At 32.3% G+C, this 14725-nt stretch overlaps 1 protein-coding gene across 1 annotated transcript; it reads left to right on the forward strand.

Annotated features, from left to right (window-relative positions):
• The first annotated feature begins 8905 nt into the window (after nt 1-8905).
• Nucleotides 8906-12474, forward strand: LOC137828591 (uncharacterized). The gene is made up of 4 exons (XM_068635229.1): nt 8906-9111; nt 10740-10951; nt 11588-11765; nt 11902-12474. Exons 1-4 carry the CDS (start codon nt 9078-9080, stop codon nt 12066-12068), a joined length of 591 nt encoding a protein of 196 aa, XP_068491330.1. The 5' UTR covers nt 8906-9077; the 3' UTR covers nt 12069-12474.
• Nucleotides 12475-14725: the final 2251 nt, after the last annotated feature.

The raw sequence follows: 14725 nt of genomic DNA on the forward strand, positions 1-14725 counted from the left end.
TTCACTTCTCTTAATTAGTTTTGTTTCTTCCATCTTCATCCAAAGACAACACTAGATATTGCTGATATTTTTCTCGACAAGTGTACCGAATCAATTGTAATATAGTACTCTTTAAAGTACGAATGTCGAACCCACAGGGAACAATTCTAATTAAGATGTTTTGTTATAAAACTTATTAAGTCTAGAAAATAATGTTGAGAACATTTTCATAACCAAATTAAAGATTTCACAAATAACTCGGAGAGTTAAGGTTTGATTCAACCAAAATCAAAACTAACTTATCAAATATAGATAAAGATACTTGGGATTGAATTGTGCCTATTTCAATCATCTGTATTTTGGAATAATACAATATATAATACTCAAAACTATTTATTTTTTATGCTTAATTTAAAGTCATTCACCTTGATTCCTCACAGATGAAATTCATAAGATAATTTCTCAAACACCGATTCCTCATATATTTAACAAATCATCCAGCTTTAGGAACATAATTTTGATGCAATCAATAACCAAAAATCTATTCCTAGCATTACAAGTTATCAAGTATTTTCGTCTATTTCAGATCCTTAAAAGTACTTTCCAGTTAAATTTAAGGATCACAATCAAGACTCCATTGAACAGATAGAATCAAGCAATAAGCATTTTGTCCCAACTACCTACCCCTTGTATTAAGGGTGACATGATTGTTGTCCAGATTGATGAGGCAAATTACTTGGCTGGTCTTGAGGATTGCAAAACTCATCTCCATGGTCGGGTTATTCTATCTAAGGGGGATAAACCTCTCACACACCTGAATTTAACTAAAAAGTTGCAGCCGATGTGGAAAGCTCTTGGACCATGGAAAGCAATTCCTCTTGGAAAGGGTTTCTATGAGTTTGAGTTCGCTTCTATAGAAGACGTGAGATGGGCCCTCGGAATGGGTTCCCTCAAGTTATCTCCTGGTTTATTGAGATTGTTTGCCTGGACAAAAGACTTTGTCCCAGCTACCATGAAGAATACCAAAACTCAGACATGGGTTAGAATCTACCATTTGCCTTTGGAGTATTGGAAACCAAATACAATATATTCCATCGTTAGAGGCCTTGGTACTCCTTTGTCTTTGGATGAGCATACTATGAGAAAGAATAAGGGTATGTTTGCTAGAGTGTTGGTGGATATTGATCTTCTGTCCCCTCTCTCCGATCAACTTTTGGTTGAACGTCCAGACTTTGCTTTTGTAGCTGGTGTGGAATATGAATGGCTCCCTCCTTTTTGCTCTCATTGTAAGATGATTGGGCACGAGCTTGCTCAGTGTCGGGCGATCCATGACCAGGGTCGTGTTCTTGGGCCTCAACATAAACCTTCTTAGAAGGCATCTTCTGATGAACGGGACCAAGGGAGGACCGTGATTCCTAAACAACGTAAAGAATATAGGAAAAAAGATCCAAAGACAAAACTCGTGGAAGGCCTCATTGATAAGTTGAAAGTTGATGAAACAGGTGGAGGGGAGGATGTTTTTGCAGATATGCCTCCTCTTGAGGATGCTTCAGATCACGATAGGTCCTCACCCAAGCAGGGGTTGTCCACTCCCACTTTGGATTCACTTGTTGTTATGCAAGCTAAGGACTCAAAGTCAAATTCAACAACTTTTATTGATGATCATCATGTGGAGGTATCTGTTCCTGTGATTGTACCATCTCCGTTGCGTACTACCTCTCCTCGGAGGGTTAAATCACATGCGGATACTAATGCACCAGTTCCTAATGTGGAGGTCTCTACTATTGTGACTGTACCATCTCAGTCGCCTCATCCCTCCCCTCGAAAGGCTAAATATCTTGGGGATGTTAAAGCAATATCGTTGGTCCTTCAAAATCACTTTTCTTCTCTTGATGGTTTGGAAACTACAGATGTGGGAGTTGATTCTCATATTGGAGCGTCAACTATTTCGCCTGCCATTGTTGGAATTAATTCTGATCATAATGAAAATCAGGTTGTTTCAAAATTTTGGACTGACTTTAATGACAAGGAGGAGGATGACAGTGATAATGGGGAGGAAACAGTTCGCACTAAAAGAAAACCAGGGAGACCACCTAAGGGGACTGGTAAATCTACAACGTCGCAATGAAGGTCTCTTCATTTTTTTGGAATGTCAGAGGATTGGGGAACCACAAAATTGTGGAGATGTTGCTTAGTTTACTTAACCTACATAAACCTCTCCTGGTTTTTCTTGTTGAACCCATGATGTCGTACACTAATGCTTTCGACGTCCTTTTCAAATCTGTTAATATGCATTTGGTGGCTACGTCTCCTATTGTTAATAAAGTTGTTAAGCTTTGGTGTTTGTCGGTTCCTAATCTTGTCCAAAATTTCTTGGTTAATGATCAATTTATCTCTGTAACTTGTCGTCTGCAGGATAAAAGTTTTAGCTTTGCAGGTGTTTATGGTGCTAACACATACTTGTCTAGACGATTTTTATGGAGGGATCTTAGTTTCTTCATAGGGCCTTGGTGTATTCTGGGAGATTTTAATGTTGTGCTCTCGGCGGATGACTGTAAAGGGGGGTGGCTCCTAATCAGGTTTCTTGTAATGAATTCCTGGACTGGATTAATACTAATGATCTTTCTTGTATGCCTTTTACTGGATCTTGTTATACTTGGTGTAACGGAAGGAGAGGGTTGCATAGAATTCACAAAAGACTGGATAGGGCTTTATGTAATGGAGTGTGTATGGATGAATGGGAATCTTGTTCTTATCAGGTTCTTGTTAAAAATTGTTCTAATCATTCCCCTATTCTTGCTAGTCTTGCTAGTAATTCTTTGCAGAAGGTTAGCAATTTTTGTTTCTTTTCGATGTGGCTTCAGGACACTTCGTGTCTAAAGCTTATTCATGATTCTTGGGCTAATCAGGTTGTTGGTTGTCCTATGTTTATCTTGCAACATAAGTTAAAAAGGTTGAAACTTGAGCTCCGTGACTAGAATAAAAATTCTTTTGGTAATGTTCATAATGGAGTTCTTCTTAAGCAGGGCATCCTTCTTGGTATTCAAAAAAGCTTAGAGACTGCTAGTTTGTCTGATAGTGATGGACTTCTCTGTCAAGAAAAGATTGCTAAGGAGGAGCTTGATCATGCTCTTCACTGTCAATATTTGTTTTGGAAAGAAAGGGCTAGGATGTTATGGTTCAAGGATGGATATCGAAATACTACTTTTTTCCATGCGGTGGTGAAAAGGAGATATAATTCTAGTGGAATTCATCGTCTACGGATTGATAATGAGGTTACGGAGGATCCTAAAATCATTGAGGATCATATTTTGGACTTTTATAAAAATCTTTATGCTGAGTCTATTTCTAATGTTCTGGATACTGATAATATGGAAGATTTTATTAGTACTTATATTCCTGCGATGGTTTCCTCTGAAATTAAAAATGCTGTTTTTAATCTTAACGGTAATAGTGCTCCTGGTCCTGATGGTTTTGGTGGTTTTTGCTATCATTCTTGCTGGGAAATTATTGGGACAGATGTTTGCAATGTTGTTCAACAGTTTTTTAAACAAAACTGGGTTCTCCCTGGAATGAACAGTAATGTGGTATCTCTTATTCCAAAGGTTCAGGGTGCTGATTCCATTAAAGATTACAGGCCAATTGCTGTTGCTAATTTCAAGTTTAAGATTATTTCCAAGATACTGGCGGATAGGCTTGCACTTGTGCCTGCTAGAATCATTTCTCCTAATCAATATGGATTTGTGCAGGGTAGACAGATTCAGGATTGCATTGGTATTGCTTCTGAAGCTATTAACCTACTTTCTAAAAAGGTTAGAGGAGGTAATGTGGCTTACAAAGTTGATATTCATAAAGCTTTTGACACTCTAAGTTGGAAGTTCTTATTATTAGTTTTAAAACGCTTTGGTTTTCACCCCTCATTTGTCGGTTGGATTAGTACAATTCTCCGTTCAGCTATGCTTTCTATAAGAATAAGTGGTAGTTTGGTGGGTTTTTTTCCTTGCAGTCGAGGGGTAAGACAAGGTGATCCATTGTCTCCTTTACTTTTCTGTCTTGCAGAGGAAGTTCTTAGTAGAGGTCTCTCTAAGCTTGTGAATGATAAAAAGATTTTAAATATGGCCAGTCCGCACGGTTATCTCACTCCCTCTCATATTTTGTATGCTGATGACATATTTATTTTTTGTAGGGGGGATATTAAGTCTCTTAGAAATTTGAGTTCTTTTCTTAAAACATATGGTGATTTTTCTGGTCAATATATTAATAACTCTAAAAGTAGTTTCTTCACCATGGATAATTCTCCAAGATTTGTCACCAAAATTCAAAATATTCTTTCCTGTAGTCATGGTTGTTTGCCTTTCCATTATTTAGGAGTGCCTATCTTTGTTGGTGCTCCAAAGTGTCGGTTTCTTCAACCTTTGGCTGATAAAGTTAAATTGAAGCTAGCATCTTGGAAAGGTAAATCTCTTAGCATGATGGGTCGAATTTAGTTGGTCAATACAGTGATTACTGGATCTCTAGCTTATAGTTTTAATATGTATAAGTGGCCTGTTTCACTTATTAAGCAAGTTGAGCAGTGGTGTCGGAATTTTATTTGGACTGGTGATATTCTGAAAAAAGGTATTGCTACCGTTAATTGGGGGAAAATTTGTTCACCTCTTGAGGATGAAGGCTTGAATATCATTAATCTTCATCATGAAAATAATGCATATCTTCTTAAGCTTGCTTAGAACTTTGCTTATAGCGACAAACCTTGGTCTTTACTCTTGAAAGCCAGGGTTCTTAAATCAAAATATGAATTTCGAACGGTTTATAGATCTTCCTCTCTCTGGCCTGAAATTAAGCAATTTTATTCTACCATACTTGACTATACTTATTGGACTGTTGGTACAGGTTCTTTTATTAATTTCTGGAATGATAAATGGTGCTCTACTACTTCTTTAGCAAATATTGCAGGGTTATCTGATGGTGTTAGCATTCCGGATACAGTCTCTCAATTTTGGACAGGTTGTGATTGGAATATTCCCTTCTCTTTACAGCAGATGCCTCTTTTTTTTAATCATATCATGATTAGAGAGGAACAGGATATTCCTAATTGGATTCTAAATGAGTCTGGTCATTTCACTCTTAAATCGGCTAGGACTTTTTTCTTGGAACCAGGAGTTCCAGGTGGTTAGGGTAAATTCCTTTGGTCTTCATCTATTCCACCTTCCAAAACTCTAGTACTCTGGAAAATTTTTCATGAGCGACTTCCTACAGATCAACGTATTCAGAATAAGGGTTTGCATATATGTTCTATTTGTTCGCTTTGTGAAAAGCAAGAGGAATCTATTCAACATCTATTTTTTGAATGTTCTAACGCATTGCATATTTGGAGTTGGGTACGACAAATTTTTCTTACTTCTCATTTCTCTAATAAGGATGATCTACTTTCTTTTATTAAGAGTGATGACAGTCCTTTGGTTAAATTGATTAAGCTTGCGGTGATAACCTTTTCTATATGGATGATATGGCGTATGAGGAATTATGCTAGATATCAGGATAAGATTGGGGTTTCTAAGGCCATTTCAATAATTAAAGATTTAACTTGTCTAGTGGGAAATTCGTCTAAAGCTTCAATGAAGAATGATATGTTGGACTTCAACGTGATTAAGTTTTTCGGTATTAAGACTCGTAGTGGTAAAGTTCTTCGTCCTCTTTCTATTAGATGGGAATTTCCTTCACCAGGCTGGGTCAAAATTAATACTGATGGGGCTGCTAGGGGGTATCCTGGTCTTGCTACTTGTGGAGGTATTTTTCGTGGGAGTATGGGAGAATTTATTGGTGCTTTTTCAGCGTTTCTTGAAGTTCAAACTGCTTTGGTTGCTGAGTTTTATGGAGTTATACATGCTATGGAGGAAGCTAAAAAAAATGGGACTTACTAATGACTGGCTTGAATGTGATTCTGCCTTGGTTTGTGCTGCGTTTATTGTTAGGACTAATGTTCCGTGGATGCTTCAGAATCGATGGAATACTTGTCTTAATTTTTGTGGGACAATCAGGTTTAGGGTAACTCATATTTTTCGTGAAGGGAATGCGTGTGCTGATAAGTTGGCTAATTTAGGATTTATTCATAGAGAATCTTTTCATTGGTATAATAAACTCTCAGCTAGTCTGTTCTTAGAATTCTTTATGAATAGGTATAATCTACCTATGTATCATTTGTGTTAACATATGGGTTTTGGTCTAGTCCCCCTATATTTTTGTATTTTTTTTTTTTTTTTAATGATATTTTTTTCATGTGATGGCAGATGATTGTTGTTTCTTGAGGTGTCAGCTTAGCTGAGATGTCAAGTTGCATAGTGATGCCTAACACGAAAACTTTATAAAAAAAAAAACATGAAACGAAAATACCAAAAACAAGTAGAAACGAAAATATTATATATATATATATATATATATATATATATCACCAAGAATACATTTGAACAGAGTAGATTACATTCAATCACAAGTTAGAAAGCACTTAGCCACTCATGACAGCTCCTCCAATCTTCATTTTTTATCTGGATTGCATAAGAAGAGCTGATTTGAGCAAGTTCTTCTCCTAAGAGAAGAGGTTTTCTTCTCTTTCTTTCACTAGCTTCTCTCTAAAAATCACTTTTTGTTTCCACCGCTTCCTTTTGAGTTGTGTTTCAAAATTTATATAATGAACTTTAGCTCAAGCTAGCCAATTTAGCTTAAGCTAGATCTTTCGGTGCATTTTTAGCTTGAGCTAGCGATTCTAGCTTGGACTAGATTAGTACTGCACCTTTAATCAACTCTGGACATATTTAGCTTGAGCTAAATCCTCTTGTGATCCAATTAAGTTTTTGCTTTCTTTCTTTTAATGCCAGCTTGAATACATTCTTCCAATGCTTCATATTCATTTGCAATTTACACAAAAATTGAGATTAAATTTCTTCACTTTTTTCTTGGTTCAAAATATATAATCAGATTCAATAATTCTCAAATTAGAGTAATTTTCTTACATTAAACAACAATTAAGTTCCAAAGTGTTCAATTTTATCAATCATAAAAACTACACATTGACACTTATCAAATATAACATTAGCTTTTGTAAAAAATATGAAATAATGTGATTTTTGCATTAAAGTAGTGCCTTTTTTTAAAAAATTACAATTTTAGGCAATTTTTTTTTATGGAAATTCATAAGTTCATATTCAATGAATACAACTTCAAACTATACAATTTTGATATCTGGTGATAAAATTTTAGAACAACTTTGACTTTAAATTGTATAACAACTTTTACTTTGAAATCATATCATACAACTTACTTATTTTTTTGTAAAAAATAGAAAGAAAAAAAATACTCAAAATCGTAATTTAAAAAACAATACATAAATTTAGTGAAAGAACCCGACAATGCTTGTTCACCTTTTTATGTCTTTGAGGAACATCACTGAAAAATCTTCAATTGCAAAGAAAAAATATAATAAACTAATGTACACCTTTATCCTATCTTTTGTAACTAACTTCAATGACAGAATAATCTCCTAGCATTGATCAATCTCTTATTTATTCGTCAAAAATAGGAGAGGACTAATTGAGTCTCAAAAAGTAGGTTAGAAATCTTAATCCTTTATGTAAAAGGTGGATTGCCAGATTAATTGACCAATTTTTTTAATTTTATTATATATATTTATATATTGAAAGAATATTTAATCATTTAAATGTTTTGTAAGTTTTTAATTGATTAATTAATATTTTTTATTAAGTAGATTAAAATAGTTATTATCTTTAAATATAAAATTATTATTATAATTAATAATTTGAAAGTAAATATTAATTATTTAAGTTATCACATTATTGTGTATTTATATTTTTTAAATAATCTAACATAAAAAATTTAATTTTTTTTTATCTTATTTTGTAGTTTTAAAGAATGGGAGTGTGTCCCTCCTTACTTCTAACTTGTTAATCAAGCTCAACAAGAACAAGTAAAGAGTTGACGAGTTAAAAATTACAAAAACAATATAATATCAATAAATAATTTTGATAGATTGAATTAAATTTTCACGTGAAAAAATTATAAAAAAAAAGACTTAAAAGGTGATATATTTAAGAGACACAAGGATAAATAATTAAAATCATATATTTTAATTTAATTAAAGTGACTAATTATCTACTAAAATAAGTTATTATATATATATATATAAATGATTAATCTATCTAAGTGTGTAAATTGTAAAAGTAGTGTATTACATCAATATAATATATAAAAGAATTTAATAACATAATTCCGATATGATATCGAATATCCATCAATCGACATATACAAAATACATAAAGAAAAAAAATATGTTAATTAATACCCACTAAATTATATAAAGAATTAGATAATATGTTTTATATCATGATTATATATGTTAATTACAGATCAATAATAATATGGTCTATTACAACTATATAATTAGATATAACAAACAAAAACAAAGGTATGTTATCATTATAATATTAATTATATCAAATTAACTATCAAAATTAAGAAAAAAAAAAGAAGGAAAACATGAAAAAAAAAATCAATTATTCAAATGTCTGAGTACCTTACAATAACAATAATAAAATATAATACAAAACAATTTTACAAAATTAACGAATAAGTTATAAATTTACAAATTATAAGATAAATAAAAATATAAAAACAAAATAAAACGTAAAAATAAAGTATCACTCAATTTTTTTGTTACACAATTAATAATAGATAAAATACTACGAGAATTGCAAGAAATCATTGTCCGCAATATTTATTATGAATCATACAGTTAAAAAAACAAGTGTCTGAATAACTTATTTTAGATTATTGTACATCATCACCTAATTTATCATTTTAATAAATCTGAAATTATTAATTTAGATTATTGAATAATTTCTGTTATCAGCGCCATCTTTGAGCTAAGTGTTTTTAAATGCTCTAATCCCTTTTTTCTTCAATTATCGGTGCTTCCAACAGTCACAGCACAAACCTTTCTCTTTAACTCGCTCTTCCTCTCCGGAAGTTGAAGACCGCCTTCTGCAACCTCCTCGTTGTTGGCCTTCACGTCAGATCCAGAAACCACCATGTCTGGTAACTCCAATTGCAGTGTTTACATAGGTAAACCCACTCTTTTTACTTTCAATTTCCTTCGAGATTAGTACAATTTTTTTTTTCATTATTCATTTCTTGAATAGTTATGTATTTTCTCTTAAATATTCAATTCTATTGCCTGAATTCAACACTTTAAGGAGGCATTCGCTGACCAAGGGATATAAATTAGGGTTTTAGCATGTGATTCTCAGTGTTTGTATTTTGTGTGCGATGTTTATAGCTTATGCATTTCATAGGAAGGTCTACTCTGGCTTATCGCAAATTAACATGTCAATTTTAGTGGAAATTGTGAATGGATTAGAGTTTCTTTAAGGATATCTCCGTTTTTGAAGTTTTTGTTTCTTGAAATCTTTATCTTTGCTTTCTCATGCTTTCCTCGTCTGTAGTTTGAGTAGCATGTTACAGCTTGTACTGTTGATTATAGTCACCATTGAAGATTTTTCTGTTACTTTATCTGGAGTATAGCAATTTTCCTCGTCTGTAGTTTGGGAAGAGTATTGTATATCTTTTACGTGTTGTTCGAAACAAAGTGGTAGATACATGTGACGTGTTCTTAACTTGTACTTTCATTTCCATGCTGTTCTTATTTTTTTTCTTACATTAATTTTTAGTTTTAATGGAAGGTTATGCTTTGTGAAGCTTTGTATGGTGATGTGTTATTTGAAGATTAAATCGATTCATCACATTGTCTGCGCACTATAATATTTTTGTTTCAAGAGAACGTGTACTGATAGGATTTTTTGTTGTGGCGGAAAGATTTTGTTGGGAGGAAAGGGAAGGAATTTACATACGAAGAAAAAGAAAGACCTTAGACTAATATAAGGGAACTAGCTGTAGAAATAAGGGGAATCAAATAATTTCCCTTGTTAAAAATAATTCTGTACTTCTTCTAAATCTACTGATGTAACTCCACTGTAGAGTGTAGAAATTAACACAATGACATGGCCCAAAGCATACTTGCGGGTTCAGGTATTCCCTTGAAAGCTTGAACATTTCTTTCTGCCTGCTAGATACATCATAGACCAACAAATAAAGCATTATACAAACAGCTTTTATTTTAATAGAAAATAAATTAGAGAGGAAAGAGGTAAAGCGCTACAGGAAGAAGATGAGATAGCTTTTTAAAGAGATGAAATATCTGTTCACAGTTGTGCTATATTTTATGCAAGAAGAATGGAGGTTTTTCTTGCGCAAATGCACATCATACGATTTTAGTCCTTTATATTAGCCCTTTCCCCTCTCCATAGGTTATACTTTGTTCATATTTATGGACTTTTTGTGAAAGTATCCTGTAATGTACGAAAGGTTTAATTGATAGAAGTGATTCTTTGATAAATATGCGTAAATATTAACATGATCTGATGTTTCACTACAATGATGGTAGAATGTATTTCTTTTTATTCTCAGTTACATTTACAGCCTACAGTTGTACTTTTACACTTGTCTATCCAAACTGGCATTAATGTTATTATTTTCCAGGGGATTCTTTAACTGGATTTCAATTCTCAATGATGGTTGATTGAGATGCTTATTATTTGTGTAAATATAAGGTTTTAATTGCTTCTAGATAATTGGATTTATGCACAGTATAGATGGTAGGAGGGTGCTGATTTGGTTACTTTAATATGACTCAGGCAATCTAGACGAGAGGGTGACAGACAGGGTCTTGTATGATATATTAATTCAAGCAGGACGAGTGGTAGATTTGCACATTCCTAAAGATAAGGAATCTGAGAAACCGAAAGGTTTTGCCTTTGCTGAATATGAATCTGAGGAGATTGCAGATTATGCTGTCCGACTTTTCTCGGGCCTTGTAACTCTCTACAACAGAACACTCAAGTTTGCGGTACGTCCTTGACATCTCTGCTTTCAACCTGTTAATAACTATATATGTTTTAGTCTTAATTTTAAATTGTTAGACGAAATTTTAGCTTTATTGAGTGGAAGTTTGCAAGATATGCAGCCTTGTAGTATTTGGCTGTGACTGGGTTTATGGGATCATGGATGTGCCACTTTTAACTTTTTGGTAGTATTCGGTGGATGTGTTTGAATGGGATGAAAACATGAGTTTTATTCTGTGTTTGATTCTTTTAAAAAACAGAGCAAGTTGTGCGTACATTCATTCTATAAGCTTTATGGGCTTTGCAAATAGACGTCATCAACTTAATTTCATTTCCATGTGTCTCTTATTTCTACATTTTGTTACAATAGGTATTTTGATTAAATGAATGCCCTAACCATTAAATCTCTACCATTCATTAATTTTTGTTCACATGTTCATTTTTTTCCTGGTTCTTTTTTATTTTCAAACATTTCTTGAACAAGCTTCCATGGCTCATTTTTACTGATTAATGGAGTTTTCCAATTTTTTCATAGTTTGGATGTTTTCGTTGCACATTTCATGCTTTTGTTCTCTTTCACCCGGAAATTTTGTCCCGGTATTTAGCTTTGTTTATGACATGCACTGTCTGCCAATAAACAGATATCTGGGAGAGACAAAACTACCCTTAATGGCTCTACAGCAAATACCCCCTCATCAAATTCTTCTCAAAGGCCAAGGTCGTATGCAGTCCCAATTAATAATTCAGAAAATTTTCAGCACCCTGCTAGGCTATCAACTTCTGATCGATATTCAGATTATGCAGTAAATTATTCCCAAGGTAGTGTATTGTCTTACTAACCTGCTAAAAAATTTTCACGCCTAGATTGATATTTTACCGACAATAGAAGAATCTTACTAAAACATAGCTTAACTCTTGCTGAGCAATTTTTTATTTTTTTTAATTCCAATGCCAGTTCCTCCTATTCGTGTAACTGACCAACCTAGTGGGAATGGATCTCACTATAGTGGCAACAATTATGAATACAGCAGGAGAGCTTTTGGGGCAACATTGGATAGCATTAGCCGTAATAGGTTCCGCCGCTTTGATAAAAGTAGCCCTATCCCTTACCCATCTCACTAAATATTTTCCGAAGATCAGTGAAGTGACAGACTAATCTTTCATTAAATATTAGTCGCAAGCGATAATTGAATGCAAATGTTAAATATTCAATATTTAGTAGAATGGATATGCTTCAAGAAAAGCCATTGTTGTATATTTATTTCACTCTCCAGGTGGGTTGGTGCTTATGAACTTAATGTTTGTAGTTTTCTCAGTAGTCAAAAAATCTGTATATTTAGTTCTGTAGGATGAACTCAAATCAAGTAGAGCTATCTTTTCGCTTGCCTTTTTTTCAGCTATGGTTGTAGTGTGATGTGGTTTCTTCCATGTAAATCATTCTTTTTGCACAACTCGCAAAACTATCTAACATTTCATTATGTTACGGCTTCACAACTTTAATTAAATTTCTGTATTGATTGTTTCCTAATGAATAGGAGCAAGCTGTTGCTATGTTTCCTTTTTGCCTATGAATTTTGTAATTTTGTTCGTATTTAAGCTGCGGAGATTGACACAACACGGAAACCAAACAACTTTCCGTGATGGTGTTCATTTTGGCATGTTGGGATATAGTATTACTGTTTTGTTGCGTTTTTACTCTTTTAAATTGTGGGATTCTTGAAGGGAATCAATTTTCATTTGTATGTTCTTGGTGCTCACGTTGTTTTGCCATATTGAGAAGGTCGACTGCACCACGACTGTTGACTCTTTAGTGCTAGTAACTTTATTTTATTTTCCCCAATGCGTTAGAAATGAGGATATCAACCCAAAAAAGTTGCAAGATGCCTTTGTTCTCTTACCTGATTTATCCTAAAAGAAGGAAAGGGTCGTTGTGCATTTCTGTCCCATGAGTGAGTTTTATATGGACTCCCACGCTCCTTTGATGCACTTCTCATTTGCAGTTTGATTACAAAATTATGCATTATCTGGTTTGTTTCTTTTGCAGAGTAATTATGAATGGCAGAAGAAACAATTTAGCTTCAGAAATTTACCCCAAAGAAAGCGCGGAAAGATATGTTTAGCTTGAGAAAATATTCTTTTATCTTTTTCTTAATAGTTGTTAAAATGTTGCTTTATTTTTTTTAATGATGTCTAAGTGTTGAAAATAATATTTTGCTGCTTTTATCTCTTTTTTCTATAAATAATTGAAAAGGATAATAAAGTAAAATTAATGTGAATTTTCTTATAATTACTAATAAATTAAATAAATAGCATGTATTATACTTATGTGAAACTTTCACGTGGTATTTGTACGGTTGGCAAATTTTGACCTCATCCACTGTTGGTCCGTCGTTATAAGGGTTTAAATCGGTTACTTATCTTATAATGACGGTTATTTTTTAATATTTTTTTTCTTTTGCATTTTCTTTGTTTAAAATTTATTTGTTTGATTTTAGTCATTAATTTTATTTTTGGACAATAAAAATAAAAAATAAAACAATAAAATTGAATCAAATTTTAATATTTTAATCAAATAAAAATTAATGTTTAATAAAATAAAATAAATATCAATAATACTATAAATTAAATGATATATAAAAAATAATATAAATAAAGTTCATCTAAATATTAACAACTATCAATTTTAATTCTAAAAACCTGACATCTTTATAGAAAAGTATCATAAATAAAAACGGTCAGATGGCAGAGTAACCTATTCTCCTATAATCGGGCCAATACAGATTCAAAAGATTGACTACTTAAATAATGATGTGTGGATGGACTAACCTAATGGACTGGATTCATTTTATCATCCTAAATATTTGATAAATAAATAATAACTCATATATACATTGTTTTCGTATAAAAAAAAATCAAGATATTACTTCTAATTCATAACCTTAAAATATTGGAACCTTAAAATAATAGATATGTAAGTTTTTTTTTATATATATTGCTCTTAAGATTCTTTTATACTATATATGTGACAAATTCATTCTTAAAATCCTATAATATAAATATTAAACCTGTAAAATATCTCGAGAATATTTATTTCAACATAATATTTTCGTAAAATAATTAAAATGTAAAATAAGAAAAATAAAAATGAGAGTAACATAGGTCTCAGTTTGTGGATAGTTATGCCCTCCTCTAAAATTAGTTTGGTGTAGATAAGAGGTTAATTTAAAGATAGGCAGGTAAACTTTTGAGCGAAAATTAATGTATAGTCCTAACCGATATCATTATATTTATTTGATTTTGTTGTCTTGTTGATCTGGTTTTTTTGTTTTGTTTAAATTGCTTGCTGAATACATTTTCTGAATCGGTTTTAAATTTTGCCGCTAATACGAATCTGTTACATTGTCGTGTTTTTCTTCCATTGTTTTCAACCTTGTGTTCGTTCGTGTTTCATTTTTCAAGGTCAGTATTGTAGAATAACAAATGTGTTTCATTCCACCATGTTTTTTCAGTTATAGAAATGATGGAGTGCAGTTGAAAACTAAGGATTTTTTTTAACAAAAAAAGTTCTTTATTTTACAAAGGGTTATTTAGCAGGATATTTAATAAGGTATCTACAATAATAAATATATATAAAAAGATTCCGCTTCAAATATTATGTACTTAATTGGGATATTTTAAAAAAATTACATGAAAAAGATTAGGTAAATTTTTATTTTTTTGGTAAGAATATAATAGTTTTTTAAAATATCACTTTGAAGAATGACTTTTCTAATTAAGAT

Source organism: Phaseolus vulgaris, chromosome 7 (genome assembly GCF_000499845.2).
Source record: "Phaseolus vulgaris cultivar G19833 chromosome 7, P. vulgaris v2.0, whole genome shotgun sequence".
NCBI classification, from domain to species: domain Eukaryota; kingdom Viridiplantae; phylum Streptophyta; class Magnoliopsida; order Fabales; family Fabaceae; genus Phaseolus; species Phaseolus vulgaris.

Bases quoted from the DNA above. Each gene is read 5' to 3' on its own strand.
- LOC137828591 (XM_068635229.1), top strand. From the start codon at position 9,078: ATGTCTGGTAACTCCAATTGCAGTGTTTACATAG. The intron at 9,112-10,739 runs GTAAACCCACTC...AATATGACTCAG, and splicing joins CAATTGCAGTGTTTACATAG to GCAATCTAGACGAGAGGGTG. The intron at 11,766-11,901 runs GTAGTGTATTGT...TTCCAATGCCAG, and splicing joins TGCAGTAAATTATTCCCAAG to TTCCTCCTATTCGTGTAACT.